This window comes from Hippocampus zosterae, chromosome 1 (genome assembly GCF_025434085.1).
Source record: "Hippocampus zosterae strain Florida chromosome 1, ASM2543408v3, whole genome shotgun sequence".
Taxonomy (NCBI): Eukaryota; Metazoa; Chordata; class Actinopteri; order Syngnathiformes; family Syngnathidae; genus Hippocampus; species Hippocampus zosterae.
In genome coordinates this window covers 5,079,610-5,103,570 of record NC_067451.1, presented here as the reverse complement: position 1 = coordinate 5,103,570, position 23,961 = coordinate 5,079,610, and the positions used below count along the sequence as shown (strand labels likewise).

The window sequence follows — 23,961 nt, the reverse complement described above, 5'->3', positions numbered from 1 at the left end:
GTACAGTGAAATATCGTCAAAGTTTTGCTTGGCCCGCACCGTAGACCCACACTGGTACACTTTGCGGTCATCTCATCTTTCAGGTTGCAATCAGATTCTCGAAATAGTCTGGATATGTGAGGGTATCAGAAAAAGATGATGGCTTGTTTTGTCTGGCTTCTCGTCGTCCCGTTCGGCCAAGGTTTTCTCACGACTGCGTTGTATCATCGCCGACCTGCGAGCGTTTTCCAGTGTCATTTGAAAGACGACGACAAAGACGGACTGCCAAGAGTAGGAAAGCCTTTCTGTTGTTTTAAAACGGCTTTGATGAGAACAACCCCAGCGTGTGTCCACCTGTGGTTACGCGGTTTAAAATGCACGCCCATTCTCGGCTGGCAGCGTCTGACATTATCCTGAGCGCAGTCCAAGATGAGCAGCGCTGGAGACTGACGCGCGGTTAAATGGCGGGATGGAATTGAGGAGCAAGCGTGGTCGAAGAAGAAGCAACATAAGTTTGCATTTTGCACCCCGAGTAAGACAACCGAAGTATATAAATCGAGCCGGCTTGTGTCGTCCAAGTGATGAAATGCTGAGGAAGGGCGAGCAGAGCCGGGGTCGAATCGGGTCATGCAGGTCAACCCCGTCGCCCGATAAATTATTTTCCTGTACTCCTAACGGAACTTAAATAAGAGGCCAATTTGACCATGAAAATGAATGCAAGAGTTTATAAAAACAAACACAGTCGGATCAACAGTTTTTGTTTCCTGCAATTTAGTTTGTGTATTTTTAATTTGTTTTTATGTGATGCAGATGCAGATTTTTTTCCACTATCGTTGCACTGAACGTGGCCGCAACAGGTCCATTTCATGTCTTGTGTAAAGCAAATTCCGGCAGATTCCGCAGCGAAACTTTTTAATTCCAGCGTATCTGAAAGCAACAAGCGTTGCCTTTGAGTGCATGACCCCCAGCGGAGGAAAGCTTGTTTTTCATATCTGCCATCGGCACACAAGAAAGCAAGGATGGGCAGGCGGGCTCATTTTGGAAATGATTCTCCCGCTTCTCGTTGTCTGGGAGTGAATGCGACCTCATACAAACACAACCCAGGCGGGTCCACTGCACATGAAAGTCACCAAAGCGTGTAATTGCCCCCCCCCCCACCCCGTCCCCCCCAGCAGCCAGCTCGTGTTTACAGAGAAATGGCAAAAAGCCTATGGATAAACAAACTGTATGTAGTAAAGAGAAGGGCTTCCAGTTTAACTTTGTGGCACAATCCTTTTGGGGACAGTGGTTACGACAATGGACAGTTTATCATGTTATCAGGTTACAGGGTGCATGAAAGGATTAAAGGAAGGAATAACTTTACTCATTCATTCATTCATTCATTCATTCATCTTCCGAGCCGCTTGATCCTCACTAGGGTCGCGGGGGGTGCTGGAGCCTATCCCAGCTGTCTTCGGGCAGTAGGCGGGGACACCCTGAATCGGTTGCCAGCCAATCGCAGGGCACACAGAAACGAACAACCATTCGCACTCACACTCACACCTAGGGACAATTTAGAGTGTTCAATCAGCCTGCCATGCATATTTTTGGAATGTGGGAGGAAATCGGAGCACCCGGAGAAAACCCACGCAGGCCCGGGGAGAACATGCAAACTCCACACAGGGAGGCCGGAGCTGGAATCGAACCCGGTACCTCTGCACTGTGAAGCCGACGTGCTAACCACTGGACTACCGGGCCGCGCAATTTGCATCACCTTCGGAATATTATTAGCAGGACATCTGGTCCGCTCATATCACTGGTATCAATATAAAGTGGTGTATCCTGGGTTACCCTGACAATCGGCAAACCATTGTAACAATTTACATTCTTTTCAAGCGTTTAATTCTAGGACTGTTAAAAAAAAAAAAAGATGGCAGTCAAGTAAGTCATTTAAATGTGCCTTTTTTTTCCTCTGTTGCAGGACCTCCGGGAAAGCGAGGAAGGAGAGGCCGCAATGGAGAACCTGGTATGTGTGTGTGTGTGTGTGTGTGCGTGTGGCCACGGCTGGCCCAATCCACGATCATTTGAGGAATGATTCGGAAGGACATCGGCAATCCACGCCGTATTTTACAATCATGCAAAAGTTGCGTGTGTATCTCGGGAGGCCAAAAAGGTTCGTAAATGTGCAATTAGTGGTTTCCACTGTTGCCATTTGGGTCGCCGTATCCTCCTGACGACCAGTAGTTCAAATTCGTCCTCTGTAGAGGACATTTGTGAACCTAAATATCTCCCGCCCAGTGCATCCAATCGCATTAACTCCTTTTGTTACTCTAAAGAGGACGTTCAGTGCTTCCCAATGATACCAAATTTGTAGGGGTTGGAAAAAGTAAGAAAATGGCTTCCTTTAGTGAAGGCACTTTTTATAGGAAGAGGAAAAGTAATACTTTTTTATCAAACACATTTTGTCTTGAAATGCTGTTGGCATTTTATTGATAAGACTCTTAGGAACACGTTGAGTTGTTTTAAGTGTATTTGAGCCTCGTATTCAAGTGGTTTAAAAATGTAGTGGAATTTCAAAAATGTCTTTTGGAGTAGTCCAATTACGTCACATAGATTGGGGAATTTCTAAATAAATGTGATTGGACAATATATATCTTTTTTTGGTAGACAGGAAGAATGGAACGGGAAATTTTCAGTGGAATACCAGCCGCCTGGTCCGTCTGGGAGAGGGAGGGGGAAGTTGAAAAATGTCTGTCAGGGTTTGGAAAAAATAAATAAATAAATAAATAAATAGCCCGGTAGTCCAGTGGTTAGCACGTGGGCTTCACAGTGGGTTCGATTCCAGCTCCGGCCTCCCTGTGTGGAGTTTGCATGTTCTCCCCGGGCCTGCGTGGGTTTTCTCCGGGTGCTCCGGTTTCCTCCCACATTCCAAAAACATGCATGGCAGGCTGATTGAACACTCTAAATTGTCCCTAGGTGGGAGTGTGAGTGCGAATGGTTGTTCGTCTCTGTGTGCCCTGCGATTGGTTGGCAACCGATTCAGGGTGTCCCCCGCCTACTGCCCGGAGACAGCTGGGATAGGCTCCAGCACCCCCCGCAACCCTAGTGAGGATCAAGCGGTTAGGAAGATGAATGAATGAATGAATGAATAAATAAATAACCTGCTCGTGGGCTGACTCGTCAAAACACCCCACCTGAAAACGAGAAGTGATGTGGAGGCTGAGCTGCACTGTGTTTGTTCACATCGTGGTCACTCTTATCTCCAAGCGCCACTGCGTACTCATTAACATCCCTTTAGATTCCACATGACTTAATAGACAAACAAGTACTTGTTTCTCCAACAGAAAGGTCCCAAAAACAATACACAGCATTTTTGTTCTTGTTGTTGTGGACCACTTCAAAGCTTTTTCATTTGATATGGATGCAAGCGGCGGGAATTCCATTGACAGGCAGACAATAGCGCGGCTGCAGCTCTGAAATCTTGCCAGCCTTTGTTTACGCCCTAACGTCTCAATAAGCATGACAGTCGCTGGCCGGGCCGACCGGCCTCCTTTCCAATGGCGCCGTTGCGCAACGCTTCCCTTTCGCTCGCCGGTCAGCCGAAGCAAACGGCGCTTCATTTCTGCGATTCTGCCGGGAAAACAATTGCAAGCATTCAAGTCTGAAGCTGCGCGGGAGTTTATTAAAGGCAGCGGCGATCGGACGGCACACTGTGCGTTGTCGAATAGACCCCGTTACGTTGTAATACACGGAACGTTTGGTCAGGTTCTGCGGAACCATCTATTTTTCTCCGAGCAATGGCTTCTCAACCCTGTTGCTTGGTTGCGTCGGTGTGAAAAAGACGACTGTTTTCTTCCACGTAAATCAGATCCTTTGGGTTTGCTTCATCCACGTGAAATTGGCAGTAAAATCACAGGAATCAAAAACATTTTCTCGATGTGGGGTGGCCATGACCACCCTTGACCACTCGGTAGCGCTGCCCCTGTCAAGTTCATAGCATGGAACAGATTGGAATGAATTTCATCCATCCATCCATCCATTTTCCGAACCGCTTGATCCTCACTAGGGTCGCGGGGGGTGCTGGAGCCTATCCCAGCTGTCTTCGGGCAGTAGGCGGGGGGACACCCTGGATCAGTTGCCAGCCAATCGCAGGGCACACAGAGACGAACAACCATCCACGTTCACACTCACACCTAGGCACAATTTAGAGTGTTCAATCAGCCTGCCACGCATGTTTTTGGAATGTGGGAGGAAACTGGAGCACCCGGAGAAAACCCACGCAAGCCCGTGGAGAACATGCAAATTCCACACAGGGAGGCCGGAGCTGGAATCGAACCCGGTACCTCTGCACTGTGAAGCCGACGTGCTAACCACTGGACTACCGGGCCGCCTGGAATGAATTTCAATTCACACAAAAACGACGATACGATACAGCCCTTTCCCGTTGATATGCTTATTTTGATGGGATTTTGCGTTGCCTCTGTTGCTACACTAACGCAACGTCCTCGATGATAACGCAACCACATTCGCCGTTCAATCTCGTCATCCTTGTGACTCGCTCTCCAACCAAGACAAAGTGATTTATGCTTCATCCAAACGACACTTATGTAACATTGTGGCGCATGATTATGTGCGCTACTGTAACCCAAACACCAGGAAGTGCAGCCCAGCGAGTAAATCAATCACAGTCGCTCATAGGTTTAAAATTTGAGCCAGCTACTAAAGCTTCATCGGATTGCCAATCCTGGTGTGCAGAGACACACGTGATACTCCAAACCATGAATGACTATTAATGCTGTATTTTTTTTTGCTGTTAGTAAAGAGTCTTTTTTTTGTTGTTGTTGTTGTCTTTTTCAGGACCTCCTGTAAGTACGCCTGCTTTGTATCTTCTACTTAAAGACACGTAAAGGTAAAACCAAAACAACAACAAAAAACACAAATCCAGAGGTCAAACAGTTGCGGAGGAGCAGCTGATACTCATTTTCCGCTACAAATCTACAACTAATGAGGCCGTGCTGCCAAAACAGGAAGTAAACAGCCCGACATGATACATGAACATTTGTGTGCATTTTTATTTGGTTATTGTGGTCCAGCCAGGGATCGCCACTTTTCATGTTGGACACTGTGAGCGTCGTCAAGCAACCGTGCAACAGATCGCTAAAACGAACGACAAAGGTTGAGCGCCATTATCCATGTGTGCCAAAAGCACCGTCAAATAGAGGTTGTTTTATTTTGAAAAATTCGGTGGCAAGATCCAAACTTTTCCCCTCGGCCAGCGAGTGACATCCGTAGCCGTTTTCTCACCTCATCACCCATCCGGCGCATCGCAGATGGAAAACTTTCTTCCAAGAGGAAGATGAATCTAGACGTAGAAGAACAGCAGAGATTACGATGACTCGCCGTAGCTTAGGGGAACTCGCGTGTATCGTTGCCGTTTATTTATCATCCGGAGGCCAGCGTGATTGAAGACGTCGACTTCGTATGTGCTGACTTGACTGTAAAAGTCGTAAATTAATCCTGGGAGCTTTTGCAGACGCTCGTTCCCGAGGTCCTGGGAAGTAAAAGTGAGCCCAGGTGGTCTCGCCCCTCGACCCCGCTCGCCCGGCCAGGTTCTGGATCTGACAAATAAAATCATACTAGGAGATCGCTCAGAAGCTGCTTGGATTTTCCATTTGGGCTTCTTTTTTTTTTTTCCCTCCACATGTGTGCGCGTGCTTTTTAGGAGGACTAAAATGATCAATTTGTGCGAACAGATGCTGAGCATGTGTTGCCGTAGCCCGGCAGTCCCGTATGCTTCGTGATCGTTGCAATATGGGACATCGGTACACCTGCGCGATGTAAATGGGGCGGCTATGGGGGGGGGGGGGGGGGGGGGCATGATTTGCACTCTCTAATGGGCTGCTTTCAAATGAGATTCCTGTAATCCTGATGGGAGCGGGTTTGAACGAATGATCCAGCTTCTGTGTTACTTTTGCGTGTTAGCGAAAGTGTCGTAAAGAAAAGCACCTGCGCTTTATTTAAAGCTAATCCAATGTCTCCCCAAAGCTGCGAGCGGGAAGTCTGATCTCCTGCGTGTTAGCGTCTAAAGACTGGCAACAAATCTCATTAGAACTTTCCACAGTGGTCCATTCCAACTCGCACAATACAGTATATTGTCATTTTCGACCGGCTAATTGTGACACACTATGGATATGGGAACCAGATGCAATTTCGAGTCTTTTTAATTTTTTTTTCCAGTGCGGTTTTCCCTAGCCGGGCCTAACCTCTCCGTCCAAATTGGAGCGCCGAGCACCAGCCGCTTGTGGTCGCTCGTCTGTGCCCGTTCGACTCTGATTGTTCGCATGCGTGTCCTCCAACAGTTTAAAAAAAAGTCTCAGGGGCTCGTGTGCTGCACCAGGAACAGATGGAGGTGTATAAATTCCCTTTGTTTTGGTTTTTTAACGGCACGGCTCAAAGGCCTTTCCGACACGGAGTACTTTCTCCACTAATGATGCCCGTAGCAGCCTTTTATATGTAAAACTCTTGCCCCGGCGCGGCCGCGGCGGATTTGCTATTTGCCGCATCCAGATGGGCCGCTTTTCTCTCGAAAATCATCGCAATTGGAGAAGACTGCACTTATTTCTTTGCCTGTGTAAAGGAAGAGTTTGATACTCTGGGAAAGAAGCTTAATTTTGCCTTTCTTGCCAAGAGGCAGACGCGAAGGTGGATGGATGGAGCTTAAAATGGCTCCATGGGAGCTAGCCAGTAGCTGCTTAGTCCTGTGGCATGAAGATTGGAAACAGGTGCCGGTGGGCCTCCATTGTGCCGAAAAGCGCGGCGGCGCTTGGAATAACTCACGGACAGATATGGCCGCACCTCATCATCCATTTGTTCGGGGTTGGATTAGTTTGCCTTGAATTGTTCTCATCCTTAGACCGACCGCAGTTAGCCAGAGTGAAAGTCTTAGATTAACCCTTTCAGGGACGGCGGTTACTAGAGTGGACAGCCTATCATGTTATCTGGTTACAGGTTATCATTATTGGACCATGAAAGGAGTTAAGATTAGTTGCTGAAAATATGCACACTACTGTGTGAAACTGGGGCGGCCGTTAGTCCAGTGATTAGCACGGCGGCTTCACAGTGCAGAAGTAGCGGGTTCGATTCCAGCTCCGGCCTCCCTGTGTGGAGTTTGCATGTTCTCCCCGGGGATGCGTGGGTTTTCTCCGGGTGCTCCGGTTTCCTCATACATTCCAAAAATATGCATGGCAGGCTGATTGGACGCTCTAAATTGTCCCTAGGTGTGAGTGTGAGCGCGAATGGTTGTTCGTCTCTGTGTGCCCTGCGATTGGCTGGCAACCGATTCAGGGTGTCCCCCGCCTACTGCCCGGAGACAGCTGGGATAGGCTCCAGCACCCCCCGCGACCCTAGTGAGGATCAAGCGGTTAGGAAGATGAATGAATGAATGAATGAATGAATGTGTGAAACTGTTTTTTCAGCATTTCCCATTTCCTGGTTTTCTTCAAGAGCTAGCAAAGATGACAATACCACATGTTGAGGCTTCCACTGTGTTCACCCGTATTTGTATGAAGAAATGACGTACACGTATTTAACTTCTGTCCGAAGATACCGGCTTGAAGGGAAAGAGAATTTTTGCAAGTTTGTCTTCGAGACGTCATGTCATTCACAGGAAGACCACGAACCTGTTGTTTACGGTTTTGGTCACATGGACGTTCCACATGTTGAGGATATACTCGAAAAGGAATGTTGAGTGTGGAAGTAAACCATCATTCAAAACGTTTTCCGATGCTTACCCTCATCACAAGGGTAGCCTAGCCCAGCTGCCTTGGGGCAGTAGGCGGGGAACACCCTGAACTGCTTGCCAGCCAATCACAGGGCAGAGATGAACAACCATCGGCACTCAAACGCACACCTAGGGACAATTTGGAGTGTTCAATCACCCTGCCATGCATGTTTTTGGAATGTGGGAGGAAACCGGAGTACCCGTAGAAAAACCACGCAGGCACAGGGAGAACATATAAACTCCACACCGGAAGGCCGGAGCCAGAATCGAACCCTGCCCCTCTGCCGTTTGAGGCCGACGTGCTAATCATTTGCCCACCTGTAGATTAGCTGTAGTCGCCATGCAAGTTGCCCTCTAATAGCGTGAGCTAGCGTGATTATTTTTTTCGCGCGCAGAAAAAAAAAATCAGGTGACGTCCACATGTTCCGTGCGGATGACGGCCGAGCCAAACGTTGCGGCGGGAGACGGCGAGTGGCTTCCTCCTCCTCTGTTTCCAACCACAAGCTTCACATGTTCTCCTGCCAGTCAAGACTCGATCATCTCCTAACCTTAACCATGTGCTCGTTAGCGCTAGCATGAAGGTCACCTTAGCATCGGGGAGTAATTATCTCAACTCAAAAATATGATATTTCCCTAAACCCGTAACCATGGCGTTGACACGCCATAAAACCGAATCATTTTTGTCGACCGTTATTGCTTTTGCCAGGGACGGTCTGCGTTTGACGTACAGTACATGTGTTCGTTTTGTCAGTGGTTACATCTTACGCTCCGGTCGTCGGAGACGTACGGTTGTTTCGCTTGATCAAAATGTCTCTTTGATAGACTGAGAAACGCTGGAATCAATCCGCCAATCCTCCCATCGTTCATTTGCTGTCAGCACCCCAGGATGGCTTTGTTGAGCCTCCTGTGCCCGCGCATGCTTATTCATGTTGCGGAGCCGGTCGCGGCTGTAAAGACGAAGCCGTAAGAAGCGCTCGACTGCGAGTTGATTGGATCCATGTGCCGGCCGGCCGGCCGGGCCGCTTGGCTCGGCGCCTCCAATGAGAATCCGGAGCTCTCGTTTGATGGATGGCTTTTCTGGACTTGGCGACGCTTGCCTGGTCGCTGTGATGAAAACGACGACAAGGCAGGTCCAGCCAAGGTCCCGAGCGCCATCCCGACGTCCTGACGTTTCTGCATCTTGTCGGATGAGGCGGCCAAGCCCGCAGAAATGATTTCACTCGTGTCCACGACGACTACAGCAACACTGCCCGGGTTAGCGCAAAAAGTTGATTTACAATCCTGTAAGTGAATGGATTCTGGGCTCTTGGTAGTGCAGCGCTTCGCCTAACTGACTTTCATGCAGCTTCTCATTTGAATCGATAGTTTAGTCTTCCTTTGCATCAACACGGTGTTAGTTTCCAACCGCCAAATGATGACTTGAGTACATTTTGGCTGTTGGGTTATCGCCACCTTTTGATTGACACCCACTTTTTGATATAAAATAATCCATCCTCACCAGAATGTCATGCAAAGAGCCAGGAAGGTTAGAAATTTTCTTTGCCCCGCCCCCTCTCCTCCAAACTTGGATAAAAATAAACGCTCATATTGAACATTTAGTTTCCAGAAAAGTGGTTATATTATTTTTGAAAGGCATTTGTGATGTGGCACAGGACCTAAACCACGCAAAATGAATGTAAAACCACCTTCTTATTAATAAAACGCTAAACGGACATGCGGCATATCAAAATATTCTTTGGAATCACCGTCAGACTTGCCAGGCGTCGGTTACGCTCTGCCAGTAAGATGAAGTCAAGTAAGTTATATTGTGTGTGCTTTAAATGCCGATCCTCTCCACGTTGCTTGTGGCTTTGGCCCCTGCTAAATTTCGGCCTTTTCATATTTTCCTCCTTCCTTTTTTTTTTTTTCCTAAGGTGGTAAAGTTTGGGGTGTTTTTTTTTTTAATATCAATATCTCATTCGGTCATTCCAGTACAGGAGACAGTGGTCACGGGTTGGCTGCGAGAGAGTCAAAGAAGCGAGATTTGTATCTGGATAGGAAAGAAGCATCATCGGCATCCAAACTTTTGGCCATTAAATCAGACGATATGCGCACGGGAAATTCTGTTACAAATCTTCTTGTGGTTTCCCAGCATTAAGTAGCAAAAGATGTGATATTCTGCATGTCACTTTTTTTTTTTTCTTTTTGAGCGTTGCTGCAAAATCAGTGACGGCTGTTTGGAACGTCTTGAAAATGTATTTTTTTTTTCCACCGGTTGAGGTCAAAGGTGACTTCGGCATCATGATTAAGCAACTTTTTGACGCATATACAGTATCACGTCGTTTCTTTGCCCTTTGGGGAACATCATTCTGGATGCTCGTGTCTGAGACGGCTTTTGTTGAAGCGTTAAAAAAAAAAAAAAAGAAAAAGTGAGCAACACTGGTGATGATCAGAAAGCTTCCTGGGGGAAGACGGAAAACCGCAAGCTGCCCAGGCAAACGTGCTCAATAGACGCCTGCTGCTTTTTCAATGATATACACTTTGAAACAATCTTTGCGGGGGGAGCAGAGGGGGGGCGGGCTGCGTAATCGTGTTTGAACACCCTGTCCATGTTGTACATGCCTTGTTTTGCTCCAAGGCATGTCATGTGCGGCCATATGTTGCGCAAACGATGGGCCGAGGTCCGAGGCAGGTGCAGGCTGACGACTTGCACGTGCCGTTAATATGAAAACGATCACAGGGACGGATACTTGACTTGACTTTCATCTCCTCCGACAAACAAGGCCATCCAAATCGGTATGCTGCTTTTCTGCATTGCGGCAGCAGTTTGCCGTGTGGTTAGAGCCCCCGCAAAGTCGCACAAAAAAAAAGCAAAGCAATTGCAACGTGGCCCCATTGTTATTTTTCCAATTTAGTCTCCAAATGTGTTGAGTGGGATGAACTTGATGGCGCGTTGCTCATGTTTGCAGAACTTCAATATGATTTTTTTTACACCACCCCCCCCATCCAAACGGCAAAGCGGCATCAATTTTCACGTATTGAATGGCCCAGCAATTTGAGTTTGATCGCAGTTGTATAATGGCATCCCTCAGACGCACGCCTTCAAGCAGTCGAGGCAAAAATAGATTTATCGGAATCCATACAACAATTGGGGGTGGTACAAATTCAGACGTGTGCGCCTTATGCCTGTAAGCCTTTTTTTTTTTTCCCACAACATGCTTTACTGCTCGTGTTCAGTAAAGTCCATCGAAAGCAAGCAAAGATAATCACCTCTCACATCGAAGTTCAAGCTCAAATAATACAAGGCGCATTACTCTTATTGGCGTCCTCGTGTCGAAGTGGGTGGTCAATTAGTCACTTCGCTGTTCCCTAATCCAGCACTAACTCCTCCCGTGTAAGATTTTCCAAAACCTCCAAGTGAAGAACGAGAGTAGCTCAATGGGCGAATATTCTTGAGCTTGAGTTATTATTGAACGCAGTGCGGGTAAACAGGCACAGGTTTCTTCACTAAATGCCCTTCTTTATGGACTCTGCGGCCTGCTGACTGTGTCGTTCAACACCAAGTAGCTAGAGAAAAAAAAAAAAAAAGGTCACTGCCTCTCCTATGGATTGCTGGAAATTACTGATGTTGGAACAGTATTTTACTGAATTAAAAAAAAAAATTAACTTTGTTAAATATTCATCCCCACATGCGCATTAACAGTCACTGGTTGGTTAAGAATAACAATAAAAGCGTTTTCTGTCAAGTGGTGGAGATAGGCGCCACGTTTCCGTCTCCATCGCTTGACAGAAAATACATTCCATTTCTTTTATCGCTTTGTATTAAAATTAACCACGGAGATCGCGGGAGCGTTGCTTTGGCCAATACGAAGACAGTCTAGACACAAAGATGGGAAAAGCCAGATATTGATCATCAATCCCCAGCAATACCCCCAAATGGGCCTTCGGAGGTGGCGCACACAGGCGAATAGTACGCCGTGTTTCTGGTTGCCTTTGCAAGACAGGCAGAAGCACAAGAAGGGTCACAATTTAATAAAATACAAGACATGCCAAACCTCGAAGCGACCGCAGCTCTGGAGGCAGAGCGGGTCATCCGGTACCTCAAGAGTTCGAAACCCTTTGTATCCGGGTCATGTATGGTTGCGGTTAATACGTAGATTATCCCCACCGGAATGTGGGTATGCGAATATTTGAATAGCCATTGTGGGTACTTTGGGTGTGTGACAGAAAAGTACATTATGAATCTGATACGTTATAATTATTTTTTTTTTTTAATGAAATCTAGAGTCTGCTGTAAAAATACCACAACACGCTTATCATGCTGTCATATAGCGTAATCCGAAACACGGTCATATGTTAAAATAAGTAACAGTAGATGTGGGGTAAAATTACCACACTGCCCACTGTTAATCTATTATCCGTACTTCAAAATACTGTACTTTGGCAAAATACATTACAGGAGGCACATTGTAAAATATAACAAAATACTGGCGGCCGTGCTGCCGGAAATGTACTGTTATTTTACAGAGCGATTAATTTGTTGTTGAAGGAATACTTTCTTCTCTTTCACAGGGCCCTCCTGGTCCGAAAGGTCAAAAGGTAAGCATTGTATTTCATCAGCCAATTACATTACTTCATGTCTATAAAGTTTTATATTTTATACCCTGCGGAAAAACACTGTGACAATTGTATGTTTTCCAAGGTAGACCACTCAGTTTCGTGACTTAGGAATTTATCCGGTTCTCATTTTGCGTTTGGGAATCTCTGGGACAGGATATTAAGATTGCTCCTGCTGTTCACAAATCCACATCACTGAAAAGTATAAAGCGAGAGCCAGATGAAGTCCTTGAATGCTCCGCTTAAGCATTCCTCCACAAACTTAACAGTGAAGCCAACGATTATGAACCGCCTTGTGTTGCACGTCTTGTGGAGCTCAACGTTTGGCCTCAAACGAAGGCCCCGGATTGATTCATTTGTGCAAACCCCTAAAATTGGGCTGACCGATGCCTTCCATGGGCTGCTGCTGATGAGTTTAGCGATCCGAAATCTGGTCGGTTTCAATGGCATCTCGTGGTTAGCATCGACTCGCAAAACAGTCGGCGGCGTTTGCTGAGCGTCCGGAATTGAGCGGCTTGCTATTGCTGCCTCTCGCGTGAACCTCTTTATCTGCAGTGAAATGAAATGAGAAACAACTGCGCGCAGTCTCCCACCCAAGACGCGTGCTGCAGCGTGGCCGTTCTCCGCTGCTTTTCCGTTAAATCTGGCTCCAATGAAGCGGAGAATTCCGGGAGCTATTTGGTTTGAATTCACTCAGGCGCTGAATAGAACTCTGCGTAAAAATCCGGTCCAGGACCGACACCTTGCGTGGTTGACTTTGGCTGAACGCGACGAGACAAATGCGTTTGTTAGTTACATGGTGTTAAAGTCAGTGGCCGGCGCAATTCGTCTTTTTAATGATCTCTCGAGTTTCAACTCAAGTCCGGATTTCTGGTGCGCAACATTTCGCCTGGCAACGCTTATTTACGTCGCCCCCTTTGCCAAAAGCCATCAAACCTTCCCATGCTGCAACTTGTCTCGGTCTCGCATACCCGCCGCCTGTCACCTTCTCTTATCATAACAATCTCCACCGCGGCGAATAGTTGTGGGCTCCTGCGTTATTTCGTTTCGTCAATGTGTTCCCGGTTACTTCACTGTTAGTCTTGGCTTATTGATTACCATTATTGAGCAGTGTGCGCTGGAGATCAAATTGTCTTTCTCGTCATCTTGCAGGGGGATCAAGGCGACCAGGGACCACGGGTATGTGCCTTCCACCGATGACCGAGTCTCCCTCGACAGAAATGCGGGCAATGGGCTTGGGATGCATGAAATTCTTGGGACAGCGTGTGGCTCTGGCCAAAAGCAACACGATTGACAAGTCTGCTTATTTTAAAAGCAGAAGGGGGAGAAAACGTGAAAATGACCTGTATATACAAGTACCCATCCTCAGATCCAGCGCGGTAATCATTCCCAGCTTGGTCGTTTGGTATCTCAACTCGAGTCGAGCGTCGGAATCACTGTCAAACTTACGCCGTGCAAGCAGCAGCTGGCATGGCGAGCTTGAAAATAAATGTCAAGTGTGGAATTGACCAGCACGGCAAGGACACAAAGACTATAAAATAGGGATGGACGAATACCGATATCAGGCATCGGTATCGGGCCGATACCGAGCTTATATTAAAAATATCGGTTATTATGAAGGCTGTCCATAGCAACAAAAAAAAAATCTGGCATTGAGTAAGTCCTCCTGGGCAGTAGTTGGCGCTATACTGTATCTGTGTCAGAAAGAAAGATCTTTGGTCACTGAAATTACATTTTATATGTCAAAACTACGACTTTGAATACTCGATGTCCGAGTCAAAAGAGTGAAAAGTCACACTGGTATCGTTCTAAATAAAATGTGGTATTGCACATCGCTACTGTAAACGTAGGAGGCGTTTGCTATTGTCAAGAATGGGGCTGCCCCTCTCTAAATGCGGAAAATGCAATGCGCGTATTGTAATCATCCTCCGTGGGTGAGGCCGTTTTACGCGAGGGTCAAATTTTGGCAATACAATACAATACATGCTGATTTATATAGCGCTTTCACAACAGCGGCAGCTGTAACAAAGCGCTTTACAAAACAGTTAATAAAGTAAAATAATAAACACAACACATAACATAAAACGTGGACAGTCGTGCAGTCCTAACAACTTTTCCGTCACACGCTTTGTTGTTTGAAGCAGTTTGAGATGAAAGAGGAGACAATCAAAGTGTCCTTTAACCAGTGGATCAGAGACGTCATGCTCAAAATGTGCACACGTCGGCTACAAGCTAAGTTTCAAAGTCAACAAGAAAGAGATTGGTTCACTTCTCCTGTCCCATGGAAATCCATTTCAATTCCAAGCGGCGACTCACGATTCCAAATACGCATCGGCGCTCTTCGCCAACGCTCCTCTCTCCTCAATAATAAGAATCGCAATACATGAATAAAACATAACAAATGGGGCGGCCCGGTGGTCCAGTGGTTAGCACGTTGGCTTCACAGTGCAGAGGTACCGGGTTCGATTCCAGCTCCGGCCTCCCTGTGTGGAGTTTGCATGTTCTCACCGGGCCTACGTGGGTTTTCTCCGGGTGCTCCGGTTTCCTTCCACATTCCAAAAACATGCGTGGCAGGCTGATTGAACTCTCGAAATTGTCCCTAGGTGTGAGTGTGAGCGTGGATGGTTGTTCGTCTCTGTGTGCCCTGCGATTGGCTGGCAACTGATCCAGGGTGTCCCCCGCCTACTGCCCGAAGACGGCTGGGATAGGCTCCAGCACCCCCCGCGACCCTAGTGAGGATCAAGCGGTTAGGAAGATGAATGAACATAACAAATGATTGAAGGACACCTGCGGCCAATCCCGAGATCCTCTAAAACATAGAAACTTCGTATCCGGCTCTGACAAAATTAGCATAAGAGCAAAGAAATATTTGTTTTCCCCACATCAGACTGAAAAGCACAATTGTTCTTTATATTCGCAGCGTGTGCACACTTTATTAAAAGTATATGATTTTTGGCGGATATTTGATTGTAACCAAAAACATGCGTTGATGATTATGCGAGTGCTCCTTCCTGCTTGACAGACTCCGGAACAAACTTCATTTTTCTTCAGCAACGGTCACAAATGTATCCACTCCCCGGTGGTGCAGGTTTTGTTTACAGCAGACTGCATTGGCTCACGTGAACTCACTCCTTGTCACTTCCTCATGGGAATTCTCCAAGCCGTGCCTCCATGGCGGCACGAGCCGAGGTTGAGTACAAGAGAACGGCCCACAGCCTCGTCTGGTCACCAGAAGCAGCCATCTCCCGAGCGGATCTGATTCCAATCCCTTACTGGCGCCCGCTCAGACATCACCGATAACTTTGTCAGCTCTCCTCCGGGGCCTCTCATACACGCATTGCAACGCATTGCGTTTCGTACCGTCGGGAAAATCCGTACAAATGGCCTTGCCTGTGAAATTGAATTAGCGTTCTCAGAATGACACGCCACGCATCTTGTATTACCCCAGACGCGCTGACTCTCGTTTGACTTTACACGTTTACCAGTGCTGGCGGTAATAATTGCAATTGCTTTGGTTGACTTCAATTTGAAGTAAACCACTACAAAAGAAGAAGGGGGCGGGGGGGGAGCATTGCTCTCCAGACAAGCTGACCAGAGTCAACCACGTCCTTTCGGCTAGGATTTCACGGTTGCCCATAATTTGTACCCTTTTAACCTCGGAAATGGAGTCATCTGTCTCGATCGCTGAAATGATTCATACCTCCGAGGGAGTAACGGGGCTGACAGCTCGGTAACAAGGACCAGCCAAACCCTATTTGTCTTCCAGAGCCAATAAATAAACTGTCCATTTCCAGATAGGATTTCATTAACGTCCAATTTGCAGTAGCATTGTTCTCCAATGGGTACAAACGAACATCCAGTCGCATATGAAGGACAACAAGAGCCAGCTATTATCCAAATCGTGTTACCTCCCCAGAGCGGCCGATCGATTGTGCCGTGTTAGATGAGCCGGTACATGTATAGCTGGAGGGAAGATTTTTGGCACCGAATACAGACGGAACGGGACAAGGGCTGTCTGACCTTGCGTCAAACGGGCCGTCGTGGAACACGGGGAGCCCGCCGAAACTCCCTCCATGGAGGCGGATAAACGTGGCACTGCCTGACGAAGATTTGATGTGAAAACTAAGCGGCTTTTCAATGAACTCTGCGAGCCCTTGACGACTTTCTGGGCTACTTTGACGTAACGTAAAGCCATTGTTGAGTTTGGTGCTTATTTGTCGCTGTCAAGGATTGATAATTGATAGCATATGCGTATGGGTAATCGGTATGGTGTCAGATAATATAAGAGTCAATCATTTTAATCGTGAGGGTCCTTTTGAGGGGGCGGCCTGGTAGCCCAGTGGTTAGCACGTCGACTTCACAGTGCAGAGGTACGGGGTTCGATTCCAGCTCCGGCCTCGTTGTGTAGAGTTTGCATGTTCTCCCCGGGCCTGTGTGGGTTTTCTCCGGGTGCTCCGGTTTCCTCCCACAGTCCAAAAACATGACTGGGAGACTGATTGAACACTCGAGATTGTCTCTAGCTGTGAGTGTGAGTGCGAATGGTTGTTCGTCTCTGTGTGCCCTGCGATTGGCTGGCAACTGATTCAGGGTGTCCCCCGCCTTCTGCCCGAAGACGGCTGGGATAGGCTCCAGCACCCCCCGCAACCCTAGTGAGGATCAAGCGGTTCGGAGAATGGATGGATGGATGGTCCTTTTAAGGTCATGTTTTCATCTGTGCCAAAGACAGTCTGAGAATCGGCACATGGTCAGCAGAATTTCCACAGGGCCTTTGTTGGGCCGAGAGGTCAAAGGCCAAGTTCCAGATAAAAGGTTAAGCAAACAAATTCGTCAGGAATTGGCCCCTTTTCACAAACATGCGGCCGGTGTTAAAACGTCATGTGTGGCTGTGTGGTCTATCCAAGACATGGCCACGAGCTTCAGATGCCTTCCTTGGTAGCATGTCACTTAGCATTTACCCGGGACTCCAGAATGCCCCCAAAATATTTCCCTTTTCTGCTTTATTTCGTCTCTGGTACAGTCACTTCCAGTCTCATCTCGAACCGGGCCACAGATAAGTGCCGCGTCTTATCCAAGGCAAATCTGAGGCCATCGCATGTGTGCGACTCTTCTGTTAAATGGATTGAACCCATCTGTGCGTGTTGCCGCTAATCCTGGCCACAGATGTGGACAAGGCTCGCCGCCTGTAAGTGGGCTCGTGCCGTTTCTGGTGCGGTTGAAAGGATGCGCCTTCTGGCCGGCGGCCGATGCGACGGCTGTTGCTGATTGTTGTCGTAGCTGCTTTTTTCCGTTTACTCCGCTGGAGGCAGATCGGCGGATAACCAACATCCATTTTGGTTTTTCTTAAAGGAAATCTGCGAACGGTTAGGATGCTTCCATTGTCTCAGTAGTGCAGCATCACCACACTTAATCAAGGTTTTGTTTTCTCTTGCGGAGAGAGAGATCCGCTTTGTTTGAGTGGTTCAAAATGGAAAAATGTCAGAAACGCACACATGAGCGAGCTAAAACACAAAAGGCAGTTCGAGCCTCCACGCATCACTCCATTCGATCATCTTTTGAACTCGCCTTGACCGTAATCCGCTTTTCCTTTTCTGTCTTCAAGATGTTTGAGCTCGTCTATCCGGGAAGACATTTGCACTTCAATACCAATGATGGCGGCCGTGTGTTGTGTTGCGTATCTTCGGATGTATTCGTTTTGCCGCGCGGCCTCAGCAAAACCAACACGCATGCCCTTGAAAGACCGGCGTCTGTACGAGCCATGCGTTTTGAATTATCGTTCTATAACCAGAACGATGGTACCAAAGACATGTTTGGATTGGCCAGATTTGAATCTCCACTTGAAATGTATGGGAAGATCAATCTCGGAATGAAAGTAAAATAATTCGTAAAGCGCAGATGCGATGCCCCATTTTTGTTTTGTTTCGTTTCAGCCGTTAGTGGTCAAATGTGCTCAAGGAACCTGAATCGACAAGCTCCACTGGCAACGGCATGTCGGCGCGTCTGCGCCATTTTCAAGAATAACAAACTCGAAGCCGTTACCAAACGAATGAAATCAAAGTTGTCAAGGACACACCTGCTCCCAAAGTGGCGATCAAAGAATAAACTTAATCACTTTCTTTTTGCGTAAATTGCATCATCTTGGCGGTCGCCACGCCTCCCCTCGTGACTGTCGAGGGCACGACTGCTCTGAAAAAGAACGCAAAGCGGTTGCACGTAAACTTCGGGGAACTTTTAGTTCTCTCAAAGCGCGTCAACCCCAAATGATTCAAACATTGCTGGATTGAGATGAAAGTTTGTTTCCGGCTCCAAACGACCAAACCCGCCCAATGTTTTGCCTTCTTTCGTCCGTTGTCATATGCGGGAATGGTGTCTGTCACGATGATTGTTGACCGAAGTGTTTGAGAAGCGTTAGCTTGGATTTCCTTGATGTCGGAACAACACGGCGTCTCAATTTACCGCCCCGCTGGAGTTCAAAGTCGGTTGTGTGATAATCGTGTCAACAGAGGCGTCATCTGTTTATAGCATGTGGCGCAAACAACAGGGAATGATTACGGGAATTGGTTGTTTGTATTGTGATGCCACGGGAAAATAATAATAATAATAATAAAGGGGATTTTTTTTAAATAATGCACATTTGTAATCCAATACTTGAAAATGTAGCCAACAAAACAAAAAAAATGTGTGCAAAATTAATACGAATGGGTCCTCATGCCCTTTTCCATTCCAATATGTCTGATTTTCTGTTCCGTTTCAGACTTTTTTATTCATTCATTCATTCATCTTCCGAGCCGCTTGATCCTCACTAGGGTCGCGGGGGGTGCTGGAGCCTATCCCAGCTGTCTTCGGGCAGTAGGCGGGGGACACCCTGAATCGGTTGCCAGCCAATCGCAGGGCACACAGAAACGAACAACCATTCGCGCTCACACTCACACCTAGGGACAATTTAGAGTGTTCAATCAGCCTGCCACGCATGTTTTTTTGGAATGTGGGAGGAAACCGGAGCACCCGGAGAAAACCCACGCAGGCCCGGGGAGAACATGCAAACTCCACACAGGGAGGCCGGAGCTGGAATCGAACCCGGTACCTCTGCACTGTGAAGCCGACGTGCTAACCACTGGACTACCGGGCCGCCTGACTTTTTTATTTTTATTTTTATTTTCTTAATTTTTTTTTTTTTTGCGTGTCTGTCTGGTGCTTGGGTGCGAAACGTCTCGCGCTTCCTCCGCACGTCACGGTGTCGTCCGTTCCGTTGTTGTCTTGAATGTGTGCATTGTGCCGTGTTTATCCCCTTCAGGGATTGGCTGGTCTCCCCACGCTAGCCGCTTTGCACAGCAATCAGATCCTGACCGTCAAGGTTTGTCGGCGGCGGCGTCGCCTCGCTGCACAGTGGCATCCCTCCGCCTGCACTTGCCAAGGACCGCCTCCGTATTTACCCCTCCCTGCCTCCGCTGTTGCAAAATGGCCTTTCATCCAAAACGTCCCCACGTTGAAAGTTTGCCGACAAGCCTTCTGGAAAAGGGGAGCGGAATCCCTAAACGGAGATGCGGTCTGCTTTGCGTTCATAGATGCTCAAAATGAACGGAGGACAACACGCCAAGAAAAATACTACGCTGGTGAACCTATGTGGCAAAGTGCTGTTTTTCAAGTCCATGCCAATGGTTCACCACAAATCCTTAAATCCATCAATGCGGCCTTCTGTCCTGTTTCATTGAGCGCGAACGCCTCCTTCTGCCAGTAGATGGCGGCAAGGAGGTTTCGCAATCCATTTGCGGATTCCACTGTGCAGCAGGAACAATGATAAGGATGAGAACGAGGATGACGACGGTGGCATTTTCACAGACGGAGAACTTCCCATTTCCTCCACAGACCTCGGCATAATTCTAGCCTTTAAGATCCCCCCCACCCCCCCCCCCCCAAAAAAATTAGCCGAGACTTCCAACGCAAGCCTCCCCCTGTGGCCGCCGAAGTGTGGGTTTCTCCGATTATCCGTGAAGATGCTCCTCCAATGTTCAGGAATGCCCGATCTCTGATTCCAATTTTTCTTGTCTGCATTCGCTTTCCGACCGCCTCTCCTTCCTCTCCTTGCGGGATCGCAACCTTCTTCGACCTTCTCTCGTCCTCTTGACCCGCTCGCCTGCTCAGATGGTCTTCCCTAAGATCAATCACGGCTTTCTTTCCGCTGACCAGCAGCTCATAAAGCGACGTCTCATTAAGGTAGTGGCTGGAGTCTCCGAGGCTCTCGGAGTCACTTCACACTCTGCTCGCATTTCTGTAGCATCTCTTGTTGCCGTTGGAATTGTTGCCCTTCCCCCCCCCCCCCCCCACCCATTTTCGACGTACTGTTCAACTTGTAACGCTCCGGAATGTGTAGTGCATGATGACAACTAGAAATCAAAATGTCGCTTTCATGTTTCATTTGCAGTACCGTCGGTCTAAAGTGCATTTCACACTATTGCAAACGCCTGACGTCTTTGATTTGATGCGCAGGGAGACCAGGGGCAAGCAGGACCACCTGGGCCTCCGGGGCCCCCGGGTCCTCCGGGCCCACGGGGGCCCCCAGGGGACACTGGCAAAGACGGGCCGAGGGGCGTACCGGGCGTACCAGTGAGTATTGAGATACGCTCTATACCAGGGGTGTCCAAACTTTTTGCCAAGGGGGCCAGATTTTATGTGGTAAAATGTCGGGGGGCCGACCTTGGCTGACATTCTTTACATTGAGCAACAATATTGTTCAACAAATTTTAGTCAGCCAGTCTGTTTCACATTTCCATTTTTATTTTAATTTCAACAATCTTAAGAATTTCTTTTGGTTCATTTGAAACAGGTATATCACATGCAACTGCTTATTCACTTGACTTTTTCTTAAACAGAAGTCTCCTGAGTGCAAATTGATTGATTTGAAACGTAAAATGTATCACCATGACTTTTCAATAGTCACAAAACCTTTGACTCGAACAACAGGGAAATGAACAAGCAATACACATATCCACAACTGCAAGGATCATTTGAAATATGACAGTCAATATAAACACGGAGTGATGTCTTGTTAACTCGTGAGTGATGCCCCCTAGTGTCTAAATGCTATTACGGATGAAATTCGACCGCGGGCCGCATTTGGCCCGCGGGCCGGACTTTGGATATGCCTGCTCTATACATTTGTGATCAGATCGGAAAATCACATTGCAGGGTTTTTTTTTTACACTGTACTCCCGCTTTATTGCTCATCCTTTTTTTTTTTTGAATCGCTCTGTGCCGGGAAGCTTTGTTCCAATACATACCACCCGAATGAACGCTCGACAAGCGCAACATGATTGTGCTTCCCACGAGAAGAGTTCCTCGTATAGATTTACATACACTTGGCCCTGTTTCATGCCAGCGCAACATTTTCCATGTCCACGTCACCGGCATCACACTAATTGATGTGCGCTCTCTCTGTGAGACAAAGAAGAAGAAAGGCCTGTCAATTACGCTGAGCCAAAGCTTTTCCCGGGAGCTCCGGATGATCTTTGTTGTGCTGGCGGTGAGAGTGCAGTGAAATTAAGTGTTGTTAGCTGCCTCTCTCCAACTTTCGGATGATTATCGTCAGCTCTTCCAGTCGCAGTTGCAAAAGTTGTTGTTTTTCCAAGAAATTAAACCTTCCTGGCTGGCGGTGCTCTCTGTTCTCTCCATCGTTCATTTCTCCCACCGCAATTTGACGGGAGGGAGAGGAGCCAGAGTTCGCCCCTTTTCAATGTAAAAGAAGTTGACTTAGCCATGCTAGGTGGATGCGTTTCACAATCAATGGCTTGCTAAGCGCAGGTGTCACCAGAAAATATCACAACTTGAATCCCATGAACTCTTTCTTTCAGGGTGATCAAGGGAATCCAGGAGAAATAGGACCTGCGGTAAGAACAAGCCGTTCCATAACTAATCACTCTTTGTGTGTACACGTGCTAATTCACATGCTAGCATTTCGCTGAAAATCAACTATGCAACAAATTCTCACCGCCGACTGTCGATCACAAATATAATCGCAAATCAATCTGGTGGCCGGTGGTCGTCTCATTGTTTTAGCTAATGCTAATCACTGTATCGATCGCAAATCAATCTGGTGGCCGGTGGTCGTCTCATTGCTTTAGCTAATGCTAATCACTGTATTGATTGACGGTTCTCAGCGCTAAACAAGTCAATGCACTCATCATTATTCTATGTCCTCGTAGCCCTACGTTGTATTGGAAACTCACCGTCACAAACGCTCACCTCGTGTTCAATCAAACGACATTTCCCCCGATTATGAGACAAAAGCAGGAAGTAGTTTTCATTCCGGTATGAATGTGAATGTGAAAGTAGGAAAGAATTTAACAGTTAAATTAATTTGAATTTGGTTTAGCGTGTGAATCGCAATGATAACTATGTGATTAGCATACACATGGCCCGAACGATTGGCTTGCTGCCTGGACCCCCCAAAAAAAACAAGAGTGGGACGCCGGGATGGGACATACGTTAAAAGAAGGACAAAACTATGGGCCTGGGCAAATCACAACACACGGCTCAAAACCGGGGCTGTCGCAATTTAACCAGGATGTGTGGTCAACTTTGATATTTGAAATAAAAGGGGGAAGAGTGTAGGACTTTACAGGGAGCGGACAATCGCGGTGTCACTCACTGCTGGATATAAACAAGCAAGAACACTTTGGACATAAATCGAACCGTGACCGCCGTCACTTAGCCGAATGTATACACGGACTCTGCAGCTTTATGTCTCGAAATAGTCAAATAAAACCTGATACAGCTGTGTGATTAGCTCAGGCTTTGTAATATAAACACGTGCCGCGGCAACTTCAGACCCATTCTGACTAGCTCCTTGAAATGTTCTTTTACACGCGCTTACATCTAAAATAGTATTTATACTATGGCTTGGCACCGGAGCACTTTCTGATGTCTGCCAAAATTGGCCAGCAAATCATCTTTTTCAATTTAGTTACTCTCGTAAACGGCTGCTAGGATGCAATTAGCTTACATTGCTACGTCGCAAATTGCGATTAGCCTTTGGCTCTTCGGCTGAAAACATTCCGTCTGAGCACAATAAACATAAATAGATGAAGAACTCACGTGACAAAAAGTCGAAAATGAATCGGTTGATTCTGCATCCATTCGTTTTAGATCACACTCGCTCGTTGCCAAATTTGTCTCGAACATTCCGGGTCTGGCTTTCTCCTAATGCATCATCCGATGACTGTAATGAAACAAATTAATGACATGTGCAGTTAAGTGGTAAACGCAGAAGAAGAAAAAAAAAACAATGCAGTTCTTGTTCATTTACAACACACTTGATATCCACAAAAGGAACTTTGATCACATGAAATGGCAAAACATAACGGTTGCGTAACGCATTTGAACTGTATTGCATATTTATGAATACCATATTTATTCCAGGGCGGTCCGGTAGTCCAGTGGTTAGCACGTCGGCTTCACAGTGCAGGGGTACCGGGTTCGATTCCAGCTCCGGCCTCCCTGTGTGGAGTTTGCATGTTCTCCCCGGGCCTGCGTGGGTTTTCTCCGGGTGCTCCGGTTTCCTCCCACATTCCAAAAACATGCGTGGCAGGCTGATTGAACACTCTAAATTGTCCCTAGGTGTGAGTGCGAATGGT

General features: G+C 47.3%; 1 protein-coding gene across 14 annotated transcripts in view; it reads left to right on the top strand.

Annotated features, from left to right (window-relative positions):
• Positions 1-23,961, top strand: part of LOC127608917 (collagen alpha-1(XXV) chain) — a 95,397-nt gene that overhangs the window by 39,416 nt on the left and 32,020 nt on the right. For 13 of the 14 annotated variants that reach the window (XR_007964411.1, XM_052078527.1, XM_052078499.1 and 10 more), the window contains 6 exons: positions 1,940-1,992; positions 12,290-12,316; positions 13,487-13,513; positions 20,474-20,545; positions 20,819-20,935; positions 22,180-22,215. Coding sequence is in view for 13 of the 14 variants with exons in the window: in XM_052078527.1 (XP_051934487.1) it covers positions 1,940-1,992; positions 12,290-12,316; positions 13,487-13,513; positions 20,474-20,545; positions 20,819-20,935; positions 22,180-22,215 (332 nt within the window). In the remaining variant the exon portion in view is untranslated. Of the gene's footprint in view, positions 1-1,939; positions 1,993-12,289; positions 12,317-13,486; positions 13,514-19,625; positions 19,686-20,473; positions 20,546-20,818; positions 20,936-22,179; positions 22,216-23,961 lie in introns of all 14 variants that reach the window. The other variant, XM_052078451.1, reaches the window with a different exon arrangement.